We start from the raw sequence: 12,962 nt of genomic DNA, 5'->3' as shown, positions 1-12,962 counted from the left end.
TAAAATATATATTCTAAAATATCTTCAAAACTGGCCACAGGTGGTTTTTTACATAAGTTTTCGAGAGCTGTTAAAGTGTAGGGCAAGAGGTGACCTGCTGCATTTTCTCCTGAAATCAGTAAAACTGCCCACTGATCCCAACAGCAGAGCTGGTGCCTGACCCCCAGCCAGGGGCTGGCATCTCCCTTCCCTCTGGCAGCCCCAGCTCAGGGGTGCTTTGAAGAGATGGGCTCCCAGCAGGAATTGTTGCCAGTGGTGGGACATAGTGGGCTCAGTGACCTGTGGGTGTCACCACGAGTGATGCTGGGGCCGGTGCTGTGCCCCAGCGAGCTCCTGGGCATGGATTCTGCTCCTCTGCTTCATTCTTACCACTTCACTTTCCATCTCTTTGCCCCCCCTGGGATTTCTTAGCCCCCCCTTCCCATGATTTCTCATTTTTTGCCCAACTCTAGATGAAGCCACACTGGAGCTGATGAAGACCCCTCGCTGCTCTCTGCCCGACCTCGCCACTGCGGAGACCAGGAGGAAGCGATTCATCCAGGCTGTCACCAAGTGGGGCAAAAGGAACCTGTCCTGGAGGTAGGAATTCATCTACCCCTGCTGAAAGCTTGCAGGAAAGGACCAATTCCACACACAGACCTGTGCTAAATATGGCTTTAAGATGAGTTTCAGGGTGATGGTTAAAACATATCCCTGCGTGCTCCCAGGACCCCACAGACTATTTATTTGAACTCTTCTCCTGACAGTCCCAGCCTTGACTTCTCGGACCCACATGGCAGTGACTGTGAATTGTGCAGTTTTGGCTGGTGGATTAGCTGGAAGCTTTTTGCTGGGTTACAATGATTGTTAGAGCAACCTTTTTCTTGAGTTCATCAGGACTTTGTGCTTTCTCAAGCAGCCGCCATGGCTGGAGCTTCTTCTCTTGCCTCACCTGAGCACAAGGGTTGGGAGCATTTTCTGGGTAATGGATTTGCTTTTTTTCTCCCAGTCTTTGCCACAGGGGAGTATTTCTCCCTCCATGTCAGGGAGTGACACATGTGGGTCACTGAGCCTGTGACACGTGGAAGCTCAGGTCCAACTTTCAGAAATGCTGCAGGTCAGGGTTGGCAAGCAAACTGATCCCTGTCCCACCAGGATTTGTCCTTCTTGGGAGTCATTTTTCCTCCCTCAAAGACCACGTGCTGCAGTGATTTTTCCTCTGAGAAAGGTCAGCACCATAGGATGCTCATAGTGTCCTAAAAACACATGTGGATGCTATGGAGAGTTCTCCTTTTTAATTATAAGCTTCTCTTTGATCCTGACATAGCCCTAGAGTGAGTTCTCTTCCCACTGCAGTAACAAATCTCATCTTGGCTGTCGCTGTTGACACGTGTTGAAACTGTGGCATTACCAGGGATTTGGTCCTTGTTCCAGCAGATCCCTTTGAGACCTTATTTTGAGAAAAGATAAACATAATTCAGCTTCAGTAAGAAACAGTTTTGGCTCATGGATGGATTCATGTAGTGAAGTGACCCGTTATAAAAACCCAGCCCTGTCTGGGTAAGAGGAATGAATTTCACATTTCAGAGAGGGGAAAATCCTTTGGGTGAAACAAGAAAACCTGCCCTGATGTTCTGTGAGCTGCCGGAGCCAGGTCAGGGGCATGGCCTGTGCACTGCCTGATTCCAGCAGCTCCTGACAAACCTGAGTGTCATCCCATGGCAGGGCAGGTGTGGTGGCTGGGCAGCAGGGTCAGGGCAGGGGTTCTGCAGGTACCACCAGGACTCCAGCCATGCTGGCACAGTGTGCACAGTGTCAGGCTGCAGCAAAGCATGGAGGTGAAATGGGGTCAGGCTGTTGTGGTGGATGCAGCCCTGGGAAATACCCCCCCACCTCCCATGCCCTTGGAAATTGTGATGCTGCAGCAAAGATTGCCATAAAAAGGGGGTTAGATCTGAGACAATATTATATGTGAGACATAAAAAAAAAAAAAAAATCCATCTCCTGACAAAGTAATTTCTGCTTTTTATTCTTTGGTCCTTTCCAAAATCCTGGCTTTTGTCCAAGAAAGGGCTGTATTTTATAACTGTAGGTTGTATAAGCCAGCAGAAGACTAAAGCATTACAGAAACTCCAATGTAGTATTTACATCCAGCACTTCAGATTAAACTGGCTCTTTGGAAACTGCCATGAAAATCGGCCAACGGAGACATAAAATTTTACACTCTTATCTTTTACACATTGATTGAAGATTTTGAAAGAGGAAAACAAAACTAAATTCTACCCTGCCACGGATTTAAAAGTTGAAGAAAAACCCGAACATTTGCAAGGCTGGAATAAATGGGTGAGCAAATCTATATGAAAGGAGGGTCGCAGGACAGGCACCTGCACTGACGGAGAAGGCAGCATGTGGCAAAAAAAAAAATGTTATAGGCATGCAGATTGCTCAGGTTTCTTCTTTTTACCCTTGAGTGCAGCCAGCCCGTGGGACTGGGAGGGCTTGGGGAGCTCAGGCTGCTCAGGGTACAGCCTCAGAGCATCCCAGCAGAGCATCAGACACAGCCTGTTGTCTGCGCCTCATCCCCGCGGAAAGTCTCCAGGATATTACAGCGCGTAAATCTTCTTTTCACGGGGTTGTTTTTATTTTTTTTCCTTTATTTTCCCGGCGCTGTCCCTCCCCGGGTTCCGAGGCGCTCAGCAGCCGGTGTGCTGTGGATGCCCTCTGCCGGCATCTGCGCCAGAGCCGCCCGCAGCCTCTTCCAACCCACCCCCCCGGCGTTTGCAGCCTGGCTTTTCCTTTTGCTGATTTTGCTCCATTGCTTCTGGCTGTGCCCTGCAGAAGGGGAGTTCACAGCCGGCACCTCCGTCTCCTCCCGGCGCTCGCTGTCTCCCCGCGGCGCTGGGAAGTGCAGCAGCAGGGCCGTGCCCCTTCTCTCCACATGCTTGGAGCTCCCTGGGGCAGGGGAAGCTGTTGAAGCCAAGCTTTCTAAATTTCCTGTTTTTTTTCTCGCTGAAGTATCAGCCCAGTGCCGAATTGAGCTGACTTTCATCCGCCTTTAGTTAAGGATGAGTCCCTTGTGCCGCTTCATCAGAGCTGCAGCCTTTGAAACTGTGATGCTCAGGCCATGGGGTGCCAGAGCTGCAGCAGACACTGCTGGCAGAGGAGCAGTGATGCCTGTCAGTCACTGCCCACCATCGCTGTGAGGGTCCTGAGCCCAACCAAGGGGAGATGTGTCACTGCCTGAGCCCAGAGATGGATTTACTGATGCACAGAGGGGTGGCAGCCAGGCAGGAATGCCTGGGTAAGGGTGTGCAACCCCCAGTGCTGAGGGGAGGACCCGATCCTCCTGCTTTCATCCTTTAATCAGTGGCATCCCACCACGGGGACCTCCCAGCCCAAACCCAGCTGGTCACAGACTGCCTTGTCCCCCGTGTCTGGGCATGACAGATGCTTGAGGGGGACAGTGTCACCTCTCAGTGTGGAGCTGCTCTGGGGTTGTTATAACATCCTCATTCCATCACAGGCAACTGGGGCCCTCATAGGAAAAGCCCTGAGCAGCTGGAGCAGAGAGGAGGCAGCTGCCAGGCTGGCATCCCTTGCCAGTGCAGGGCCATGATGGCTGGGGGGTGACTGGCATTCTGTGCATGTTACAGGCCAGGAGAAAGGCTATCACTCAAGAATGTTCAGCTTTTGCAAAGTGCTGGGAGAGGCCTGATGGAGGGTGCAAACACACCCACTGCTTTCCCCGTGGCAATGGGGTGTTACAGCAGTGCCAGGGTAGCACCGGATCGGGGCTGCTGTGCCATGGGTGGCTCTGGGAAGCTGGAAAAGCACCTTTGCCATGGCAGCAAGTGCCCACCCCTTCAACTGTCCCCTCTTCCCTCCCTCTCCAAAAAAAATCAGAGTGGGTTTATCAGGTAGTCCTTAGCCTGCTGTGTTTGGTAGTTCTCAGCATTTATTGTATTTGTCTGTGGTTTCAGGGCTGGGAAGGTGCAGGAGTGTTTTCATTAACCAGCTATTGATTTCTCATCCATCACTCTTCCACTTTTGGAGGACAAAACCCAAAAAGGACCCCAGAAATCGAATTAAACGTTGGTGTGGGTGCCCCTTAATAGCAAGAGGAGGCAGATCAGTCCTTTCTGGTTTCTACTTATTAACAGTTCTGGACACAAAGTCCCTTTGGGGTGGGACAAGCAAAGGAGGGATTTGCAGAGGGATGTGACCGACCCTGAGGCTCGAGGCAGTGTTGGGGGGGTGGCTGGAGGGGACTGAGCAGCCCAGTGTTTGTCACCTTCCTGCTGCTTGGCAGGGGCTGTCTGGAGCAGAGAGATTTCTCTCCAGTCACATCAGGGTTTTGCCCAAAATTGGAGCTCTGTAAGGGGAGTCTCAGGAGGTATTAACAGCCAAGGAGTGGTGCTCTCCACTGGGGACCTAAGCACCATTTACCACAAATAATAATAATAATAATCAAGGTAGGAGGAAGGTTATTAATCTGCATGATGTTAGAAATGTGCCTCCTTTTCAGTGGAACTGGGTAATGCAACGCTGACAAAAGTCCTATCAGCATAATAGTCTTTTTCTAATCTCATTGAAAACAATTAGCAGAGCTCCAGCAATCAAATCAGATGCTGAATTGAAAAACCCTGATGGGATTCTCCTGAAAAATGATGGTGATAATGAATAAAGGATGGGGGACTTTTCACTTACACCTGCAGCATGTTAATAAAATGTGGGTCAGCTCAGAGGTGCAGGACCTTTCATAAGAAGCAAAATAGGTATTGATACTGTTTCTGCCTTAATCTAATGTTTCTGAAGTCAGGGCTTGGGATGAATATCAATAATGTTTGTCTCTTTAGACAGGGCTTTTTATCCCCCATCCTTTTACAACAGAGGTCTGATTTATTATCCTCATTCTACAGCTGGAATAAGAAGGAAAGAAAAGCTCACATGGCTTCCAAAGGAAAGAGCAGATAGTGTCTCTGAATGTGAGTCTGTGCCCTAGGCACCGTGATCTTGGAGAAAGGTCATAATTCCTGGGCTAAACCTGGTGTGTTTTACACATATAATGACTTATTCAGCAGAAATTAAAGCAGCGAAGGGTTTACCTAAATCCAGAGGAGCGTTGTCGAAGACAAAGACACCCAGTTAAAGAATATCTGGAAACCAGGTGACCTTTCTGTACTGTAGAGGATTACATCCAGCCACAGTCTCTTCTATAAATTATAAATTGCCTGAAAATTGTATTTTCTAATCCCATGCTCATACTGTTTGTACCTCTGTGCTGCCTTCTTTACAAATGTGTTTTCTTTAAAGTCCTAGATTATCCGATGTTACATGTGTGTTAACTCATTTAGAGTAGTTGATAAGGCCTTTCTTTGCCCAAAGAGTTTAGGGATAGCAAAGGCAAAGATATGAATGACCTTTGCTCATTTGGCTGTGATGTGTTTTGCCTGATTCACCCATCCCATTCCCACCATGTCTAGGATGAGCTTCCCAAGCTCTTCAGAGAAACTGGTAGTGAGATTTCTGCTTGTTCCCATGAGTCCCTTTTTGTTCTGTCCTAGATTTAACCCTGACTAGTTTTGCCCAGGCTTGGGCTGCCTGTCTCTGAGGGCACAGGATATATGCAAATATTTGTGAAAGGAAGAGCTTCCAGCCTCAGCCAGCAAGTCATTCCTACTCCCCATCTCTGATCCATGGTGTCTCCTGGCACCCAAATCACTACCTGTAGGAAGAGCTTGAGCGATGTGACATCCTTTTCTGACACCTGTAATTACCTCTGAAGTGTAGTCAGGTCATTACTGCACACTGGTGCTGGGGAGTGGTGTGGAGCTGAGTGTTGCTCTCCCAGCTGTATTATGTGGGAGGGCAAGCAAGGTGATCATAATTGTTGCTTCAGCCTTTAAAAATCTCTCAAGCCATGAATATTTCATGAACACTTTGGTTGGTGTGCTGGTGCACAAGAAATAAAGTATCTGTTATTACTGGGGTAGAGCTGGCCAGAAATTTTCCAGCAGAATTGGTTTCTGTCAATAATTACTCAGTCAACAGTACATTTGCTTGGAAAGTGTGTATATTTTTGTCAAAATTGTCAATGAAAGATTATCTAAACATATTCCTTTAGAAGCCAGCGTGCCTTGTTTCATCTTTGTCTTTTCATCTCCTCTATTAAATCAACAATATTAGGAATTCTTTTTCAAAGTTGGCTTACACAGGAAACATTGACTTTTTCCATTCCAGCCCAGCCCAAGAGGGAGGGTGGAACTGTGCAGCTGAAGGATGGATTCCAGCACACAGGTTGTCCCACCTGGCTTCTCTCCCAGGGCAAGGCAGAGCTGGGGACCACGGGAGGCAGTGCTGATACAGAGAGACAGGAATAGCCCTGAGGTGAATGCAGAAGTGTTGCAAGCCCCTGCTCATCAATGCTTTTTTCTACCAAGAAACAAGTCAAGAGCTTCTCCACTGCAGTGCTCCTTCAGGTCACCCGTCTCCTTCAGGCAATAGGCTTGAGGCATTCTGAATTTACATAAAATGCATCCTTTCCTCCTCCTCCTTGTTATGGATTGCAGTCTGTGAGATTGCTGGCAGTGTACTGGTTTCAAAGTATATTTTATAACTCCAGCAGACATGCTGGGAAATATATGGAGGCAGCAAATCCGTCCTGGATTTCTGTGTGTGTGCAATAAGAATGAGCAATGACCTGCTGGGTTTTTTGCAAGAAAACTGATGGGCCTGTGTGTGAAGCAAAGGCTTCAGACGTCGACAGCATTTGTATATTTGGGTTGCACGTGGACGAATAAGTGGTGAGAAAATAATTATCAATAGGTCTGAAAGGGAGCTTGGGAAAAAAAAAAATGGGCAAGCTCTGGAAAGGGAGTCATGATGTTGGCATTTCCAAGGCTGGACAAGGGTTGTAGTCCTGGGGTCCTGGGCATTAACAAGAGTTTGTGCACGAAGGCTGACTGCCCCCTGGCACAGCAGGGTTGGGAGGTATCAGGATTCAGATGTTGGCTGTATTTCACACTCTGGGGGGCAAGACTGTCTTGGTATTTCTGGAAGACCCAAACTCAGTCTCTGAAATCCTCACAGCCCTGGAACCGATGTGATTCCGAGATTTAAGGACACACCTGTGAAGGGTGTTAGGGCACATCAGGGGAGCACCAGGAGCTCTGAAGGCCTCACTGAGGCTCTGTGATGCACCAGCCAGCTGCAGAGCCAATTCCTGTGGCCCGTGGAGCTCTTTGGTGCTACTGACCTGTCCTCTTCTGTGCCCTCATTATTTCAGAGTTCGCACCTTCCCGAAAGAATCCCACCTGGGCCACGACACGGTCCGAGCCCTGATGTACTATGCCCTGAAGGTCTGGAGCGACATCACCCCGCTGAACTTCCACGAGGTGGCAGGAAACAATGCTGACATCCAGATAGACTTCTCCAAGGCAGACCACAACGATGGCTATCCCTTCGACGGGCCTGGTGGGACGGTGGCACACGCTTTCTTCCCTGGAGACCACCACACAGCAGGAGACACCCATTTCGACGACGACGAGTATTGGACCTTCCGATCATCAGGTAGGTCAGGGTGGGAGAGCTGCAGCCAGACACAAGGACTCCCAGTTTCCATCTTCTGCTCTGGTGGTTAGAGTGGTTTAGCCTCTGCTACACCTTGACCCCAGGCTTCAAGATCCCACCACCTTTTTCTGATCCCCCTCTCAGCCCTGCTAGCAAAATCACCCTAGGCAGAGTTAAGGGTATTCTATGTTCCTGCAAGCCTCAATGGCATCTCCATGGTTCTCCCCATCATGCCAGCAGCTGCAGAGCTCCCCACTGCCCACCCCCAGTTCCCATCTCTCCTGGGCCTGGAAGGCTGCGGGTTGGGTGTGTGGCTGCTTGGTGCTCTTGAATGGTGACTGAATTCTCTGACTTTGATATCTTTTGGGTGGCTTCGCTGCCACACATCCCAGTTTTCTGTTTTTTAAAGTATATTATTGTAAGGTGACCTGCTTGGAAAGGGCTCTGTGTTCTGCAGGTAAAAAGCCCCCTGTGATGTGAGCACTGGGTTTTTCCTGCCATCTCATGTACATTACCTTACCTCAGGATGGTTACCAGTTACAGTTTTATTCCTTTTTATTTTTTATTTCATCTCCTCTGGTTAGAGCAGAGTTTTAATAAGCAGAGGGCCTTTCAGAAGCGAGTGTTCCTAAGCTGCAAAGCCATCTGTGGTGATCAGATCCCCAACCTTTGTGGCGCATTTTGACAGAGTCACCAGCTGCTAATTTACTTGTCACACCACCTCCTTTGCCAGCCTCCCCGGGGGGATCCTGCTGCCTCAGCTTAATGACTTTGTTTAGACCTAATCGTCTTCTCTGAAAGCAGCTAATACCTTCTTCTTCCCCCCCTCTCTCCTCCTGCCCACCAGTTGACCTCCATCCATCCCCCTGAGTGTTCACGGGCAGGAGTGTTCACCAGACGTGCTGGAGGAGGTCTTGAGGTGAAGGCTAAAGGTCTGGACAGGCTGATCCTTCAGGATTACACCTGCTCCTTGGTTCACGCTGCTGTGCCTTTGGTTTATTGGCCCTTATGGGGAAGGGAAAAAAGCAGCAGCTGTGCTCTGTGGACACACAGGGCAGGGGGAAGCGCTGCAGTCAGCAGCTTGCCACAGCAGATGCGTTAGTGATGGGGTCAGGATGGTGCCCCTTGTGTAGCTGGTGGTTGGGACACTCATTGTGAAACAAATCCGTGCAAAGGAGTGAGCTCAGAGCCAGAATTCCTGCAGGGAGTGTCCCTCCAAGCACCGCTGAGGGATGAGGGGATGAGCCCAATGGCGAGAAAGCTGCCCTCTATTTTGAAAGTCTTGGAGCTATCTGAGCTTCATCTTTTATTTATTTTGTTCTCCCTAGTGATTCAAAAACAACAACTTGGTAGGTGATATAAAAATATCCCCAAGGTTGTCAGTTTGGCATTAAAATGTCAGAGAGCATATGTCTTTTTCTCCCCTAGTGCTGGGGAAAACAGCACAGGTTATAAAAATCCCAGCTCTTCATAGACACTGTAAATAATAGTCATGAAGGAAAAGGCAAAATTCAGCAAAAAATATCCCCCCTCCAACACCCCAGGACTGGTGGGGAGCACTAAGGACTGTGCAGGATTAGCCATGGCTGCTTCTGTGCAACATCTCCTTTAGCTCCCACCACACTCAGGGAACGTGACACTCCCCTGGGCTCCACTGCCTGTTTATTACAATACTTGAAATCATGATCTTTGTAAGAACCACGCTTCAGATCATTGCTGCCCTCTGGTACTGCTCTGCAGGGCATTGCTGTGCAGTGAAGGGCAGAAATTGCACAGGCACTTGGCCCGGCAGTGGTCTGGGGACTTGGTCTGGGGCTGGGCAGTGGGAGGGCACCGAGCAGGATCAGTCCCATACAGCTCCTGGGAGCATCTCCTCCTTTGCTTTGGCAGCAGTGGTGTATGTTTGGAAGCAGGCATTAATCCCTGACCTGAGTGTGTGAGGCACTGGAGAGGATGGGATGGGTGTGTCTGTGGGTGTGGTGTGAGGCACTAGGGCTTGGATTGCAAATAAGGAATCTTGGGGAAAAGAATATAGTGGACACAGCCCAGACAGAGGGGAAAAAGTCATCCGAGGAGGAGGTATCGATGTCCAGCAAAGTCTCTCTGATGCCCAGTATGGTGTGTGAGGATCAAAGTGTCTGCCCAAGGGAACAGATGCCAGAGCTGCAGCCCTGCCAGCACAAAGTGTGGAACAGGAGAAGATGGGTAAATCCTCTGAAAACGAGCTGGACATGGTCACCTGCCCCTGTCAGGGGAGCAGTCACACGAGCAGGTTGGTGGCTGACGAGCGGGTGAGCACCCTTGTGTTTGTGTGCATGCAGGAAGGTGTGAGTGGGGCCTTTGGCCAGGGCAGCAGCACACGGTGCCAGGCAGGGAAAGCCCCGCAGAGCACAGTGGGCAGGCGGGCGCTGCCGGCACTCACCGGCTCCCTGGCACACAGCTTGGCTCATCTTCACAGGCTTCCATGAGCTCCTGGCTAGTGGCTGCAGAAATCTGTTATTTGGGCAACAGCAGGGCTGTGTCAGCAGCTGCACAGGCAGGTGTGAGGTACAGGGGGTGATGCTGTGGCCCCGCTGTGCCGGTTAGCCGGGAGGGCAGATGGTTGTGACCTGGGTGCTCTCGCGGCCGTTTCTCTGGCTCTTCCTCAGGTGCCAACAGTGTGGGCTGATGTCTGGCTTGCTTTCTATTTTTGTATGATACACTTCAGTCTCCAGCTGGAGAAAAAAAACTTCACCTGCTCCAAAGCTTTTCTTTCCCGTTCATCCAACATATACCTGCACTTTTCCCCACAGCCCACTCAAATCCCCCAAATACCATCGTCATGCAGTGACTTTTATTTCAATTGGGTCTTTATCTCCAGACGCCCACGGGATGGACCTGTTTGCTGTAGCTGTCCATGAGTTTGGCCACGCCATTGGCTTGACCCACATCTCTGCCATAGAGTCTATCATGAGACCCTACTACCAAGGTCCAGTGGGGGACCCTCTGAAGTACGACCTGCCTTACGAGGACAAAGTCAGAATCTGGCAACTCTATGGTAAGTTTGTGTCCCTCACCTGGCTACAACCCATGTCTGCTGTGGGAGGACACACTGGAGTAGCTGTTTTCTGGAGCGAGTGGAGCTGGTGGGGAGGATGGTGTTCCCCACTACCGCTTCTTGTCTTTCCGCACAGGAGTCAGGGAATCCGTGTCCCCCACAGCCAAGCCTGAAGTGAGCAAAACAGATGACCATCCCATCCTGCCAGAGCTGCCAGAGAACCGCTCCACTGTCCCGTAAGTCAGATTTGTTCCTTTCCTGCACAGGATGTGTGGTAGCGAAGCTCTGCTTCGTCAGCCTGATCTCTCTGGCTTTGGTATTTCTCTCTGGACCTCTGGATGATTCCCTGAGTCTCAAAATTTTACTCATACTAAGGGAAATTTGTCCCCATCACCCTCAGGTAAATTCATCCTTGCTGAAATTTTAATCAGACTTCCTCAGCAGTATGCTGAATTGCCCAAGCATAACTGACCTTAATCTTTCCATGGTGAGCAACTCCCCGATGTACCTGTAGGGGTGAATATTGGAACAAGTGGAGCGATAGCCTGACTCCAACACAGGTTTGCCTTGGCAAAGGACTGCTTACACTGATGTCATCAAGCAACCAGCATATCCTCATTAAGTTCTGGATCTAGTTCATTAATAAATGTTGGAGATACCAAATTGCTTTACTGCCAGGACAGCAGGACAGTTAAGAGAAGAAGGAACACGGAACAAAAAGACGGGAGGTGATGGTCACACACATTTTTGCCAGATACCAGGAGTGCCCCAAGTGAGAGTGACAGAGATGGAGCAGATCACCTTCATCTCCTGGTTCTTTTTTTTTTTTGGAATGTGCTGAATGCCATTAATTATCTTTCTCCCTGCATAGCTTCTACCAGCGCTTGCCCACAGGGCTCTCTGTGGCTATGTTTTGACCTAGAAAGGTGAGAGCCTTTCTCCCTGCTGCTGACTCCTGACCGTCGTCTCACACCAGCTGCAGGAGGAGCAGAAAACTTGTTCGTGCCAACCCCCTTGGTCCTGCCCCATGTGCTGGGAGGGTGGGTGGGATTCACCTCCACATCTGTCATTTTGTGGCCAAAGAGGGCAGTGAAGCTGGTGCTGGCAGCCTGCACAACTTTTCTATCAGCAGATTAGATTTATGCTTCCCTGTCACCCACAGCAGCTTTTCCATGTGTATTCCCAGCATTCTCTCCTTGTTCCTCCATCAATCATCATTTGTTACATGGGCTTTGTGGCTCTCTGTCCTTCATATTCTCTGCCTTCCCCACCCACCTTGTTAAAGCAGCTCAGTATCTCAGCTGCCACTTGCTGGGTGCCTTTCACCAGGTGTTTTTCAGCAGGTATCTTTCACTAGTTATCTCATGGTACCATTGCTCCTCCAGGTCCCTCTGTTTTGGCTCAGCTGCTTTCTGCTTTGAGCTCTGTCACCTCTCACTGGCGTTTTGGAGCTCAGCCTTGGAGCAGGCACGTCCTGAGCTGCTGGAGCGAGATGCTGCTTGGCTGCTATCCACGTGTCCTGCTGCCCTGGGGCAGCCACACTGTGCCACGGGGGACTGGGAGGCCAGCTCAGCCCTCACCAGCTACACTGCCTGGTAGATGCAGAGCATGTCCTCACTCGACTCCCAGCCTCTGGTGCCCAGGGGTGTGTGCCACGAGCTGTCTTCAGGCTGAGGGTTGCCTGAACTCGCCTCGGAAATCCCCGGGCACGTGGCTGGGTTTGAGCATCAGGAATGTCAGGCAGGCACAGCCTGTAGTCTTCTGCCAGGGGCTCCAGAGCAGGGGTGACACAGTCCGTGGGATGGGAGGACACAGCCCCTCGCTGTCCACCCGGGCTGTGCTCACCTGGGCACCTTTCCACAGGCTCCGGCGGGATGTGCCCAACAGATGCAACACACACTTCGACGCCGTGGCCCAGATCCGGGGAGAGGCTTTCTTCTTCAAAGGTGAGCACTCACCAGGGCTCTGTGCCTGTGTCACCCTGTGGTGGCAGTGCTGTGACAGCACCAAAGTGTGGGGTGGCTGGTGAGGATGAGCTGCCTTGGGGTTTGCGGTCCCTCGGGCTGCAGACCCAGGGAGGCACCTCCCACACCCAGGGGCTGAGAGGGAGGAGGAGGAGAAGGGATGGGCGAGAGGTATCCAAAAGACAGAGCAGTAAATCAAGCATTTCTTTTATCCAAAAAGAAGGGAAAAGCCAGTGAAACTAAAACACAATTGATTTTAAAATTATTAAAATTGACGTTTAACCCAGAGCACAGTGAACCTGTGGGATCTGTGGCCAAGAGCAGTTCTGTGGCACAAGCAGGGGGCTTCTGGTGGGTGGTTAGGGAGGAGAGACCACTGGAGGCAAACCCACCTGCCCAAGTCCCCATGGTGT

General features: G+C 50.4%; 1 protein-coding gene across 2 annotated transcripts in view; it reads left to right on the top strand.

The window, feature by feature from the left end:
* Positions 1-12,962, top strand: part of MMP17 (matrix metallopeptidase 17) — a 59,538-nt gene that overhangs the window by 38,125 nt on the left and 8,451 nt on the right. For both annotated transcript variants that reach the window (XM_017815627.1, XM_017815628.1), the window contains exons 3-7: positions 453-579; positions 7,265-7,548; positions 10,409-10,585; positions 10,722-10,821; positions 12,449-12,531. In XM_017815627.1, coding sequence (XP_017671116.1) covers positions 453-579; positions 7,265-7,548; positions 10,409-10,585; positions 10,722-10,821; positions 12,449-12,531 — 771 coding nt within the window. The remainder of the gene's footprint in view (positions 1-452; positions 580-7,264; positions 7,549-10,408; positions 10,586-10,721; positions 10,822-12,448; positions 12,532-12,962) is intronic.

The sequence above is a fragment of the Lepidothrix coronata genome, unplaced genomic scaffold (assembly GCF_001604755.1).
Source record: "Lepidothrix coronata isolate B3197 unplaced genomic scaffold, Lepidothrix_coronata-1.0 Scaffold51, whole genome shotgun sequence".
NCBI classification, from domain to species: Eukaryota; Metazoa; Chordata; class Aves; order Passeriformes; family Pipridae; genus Lepidothrix; species Lepidothrix coronata.
Note: the sequence above shows the minus strand (reverse complement) of the source record. Positions and strands in the feature narration are given on the sequence as shown.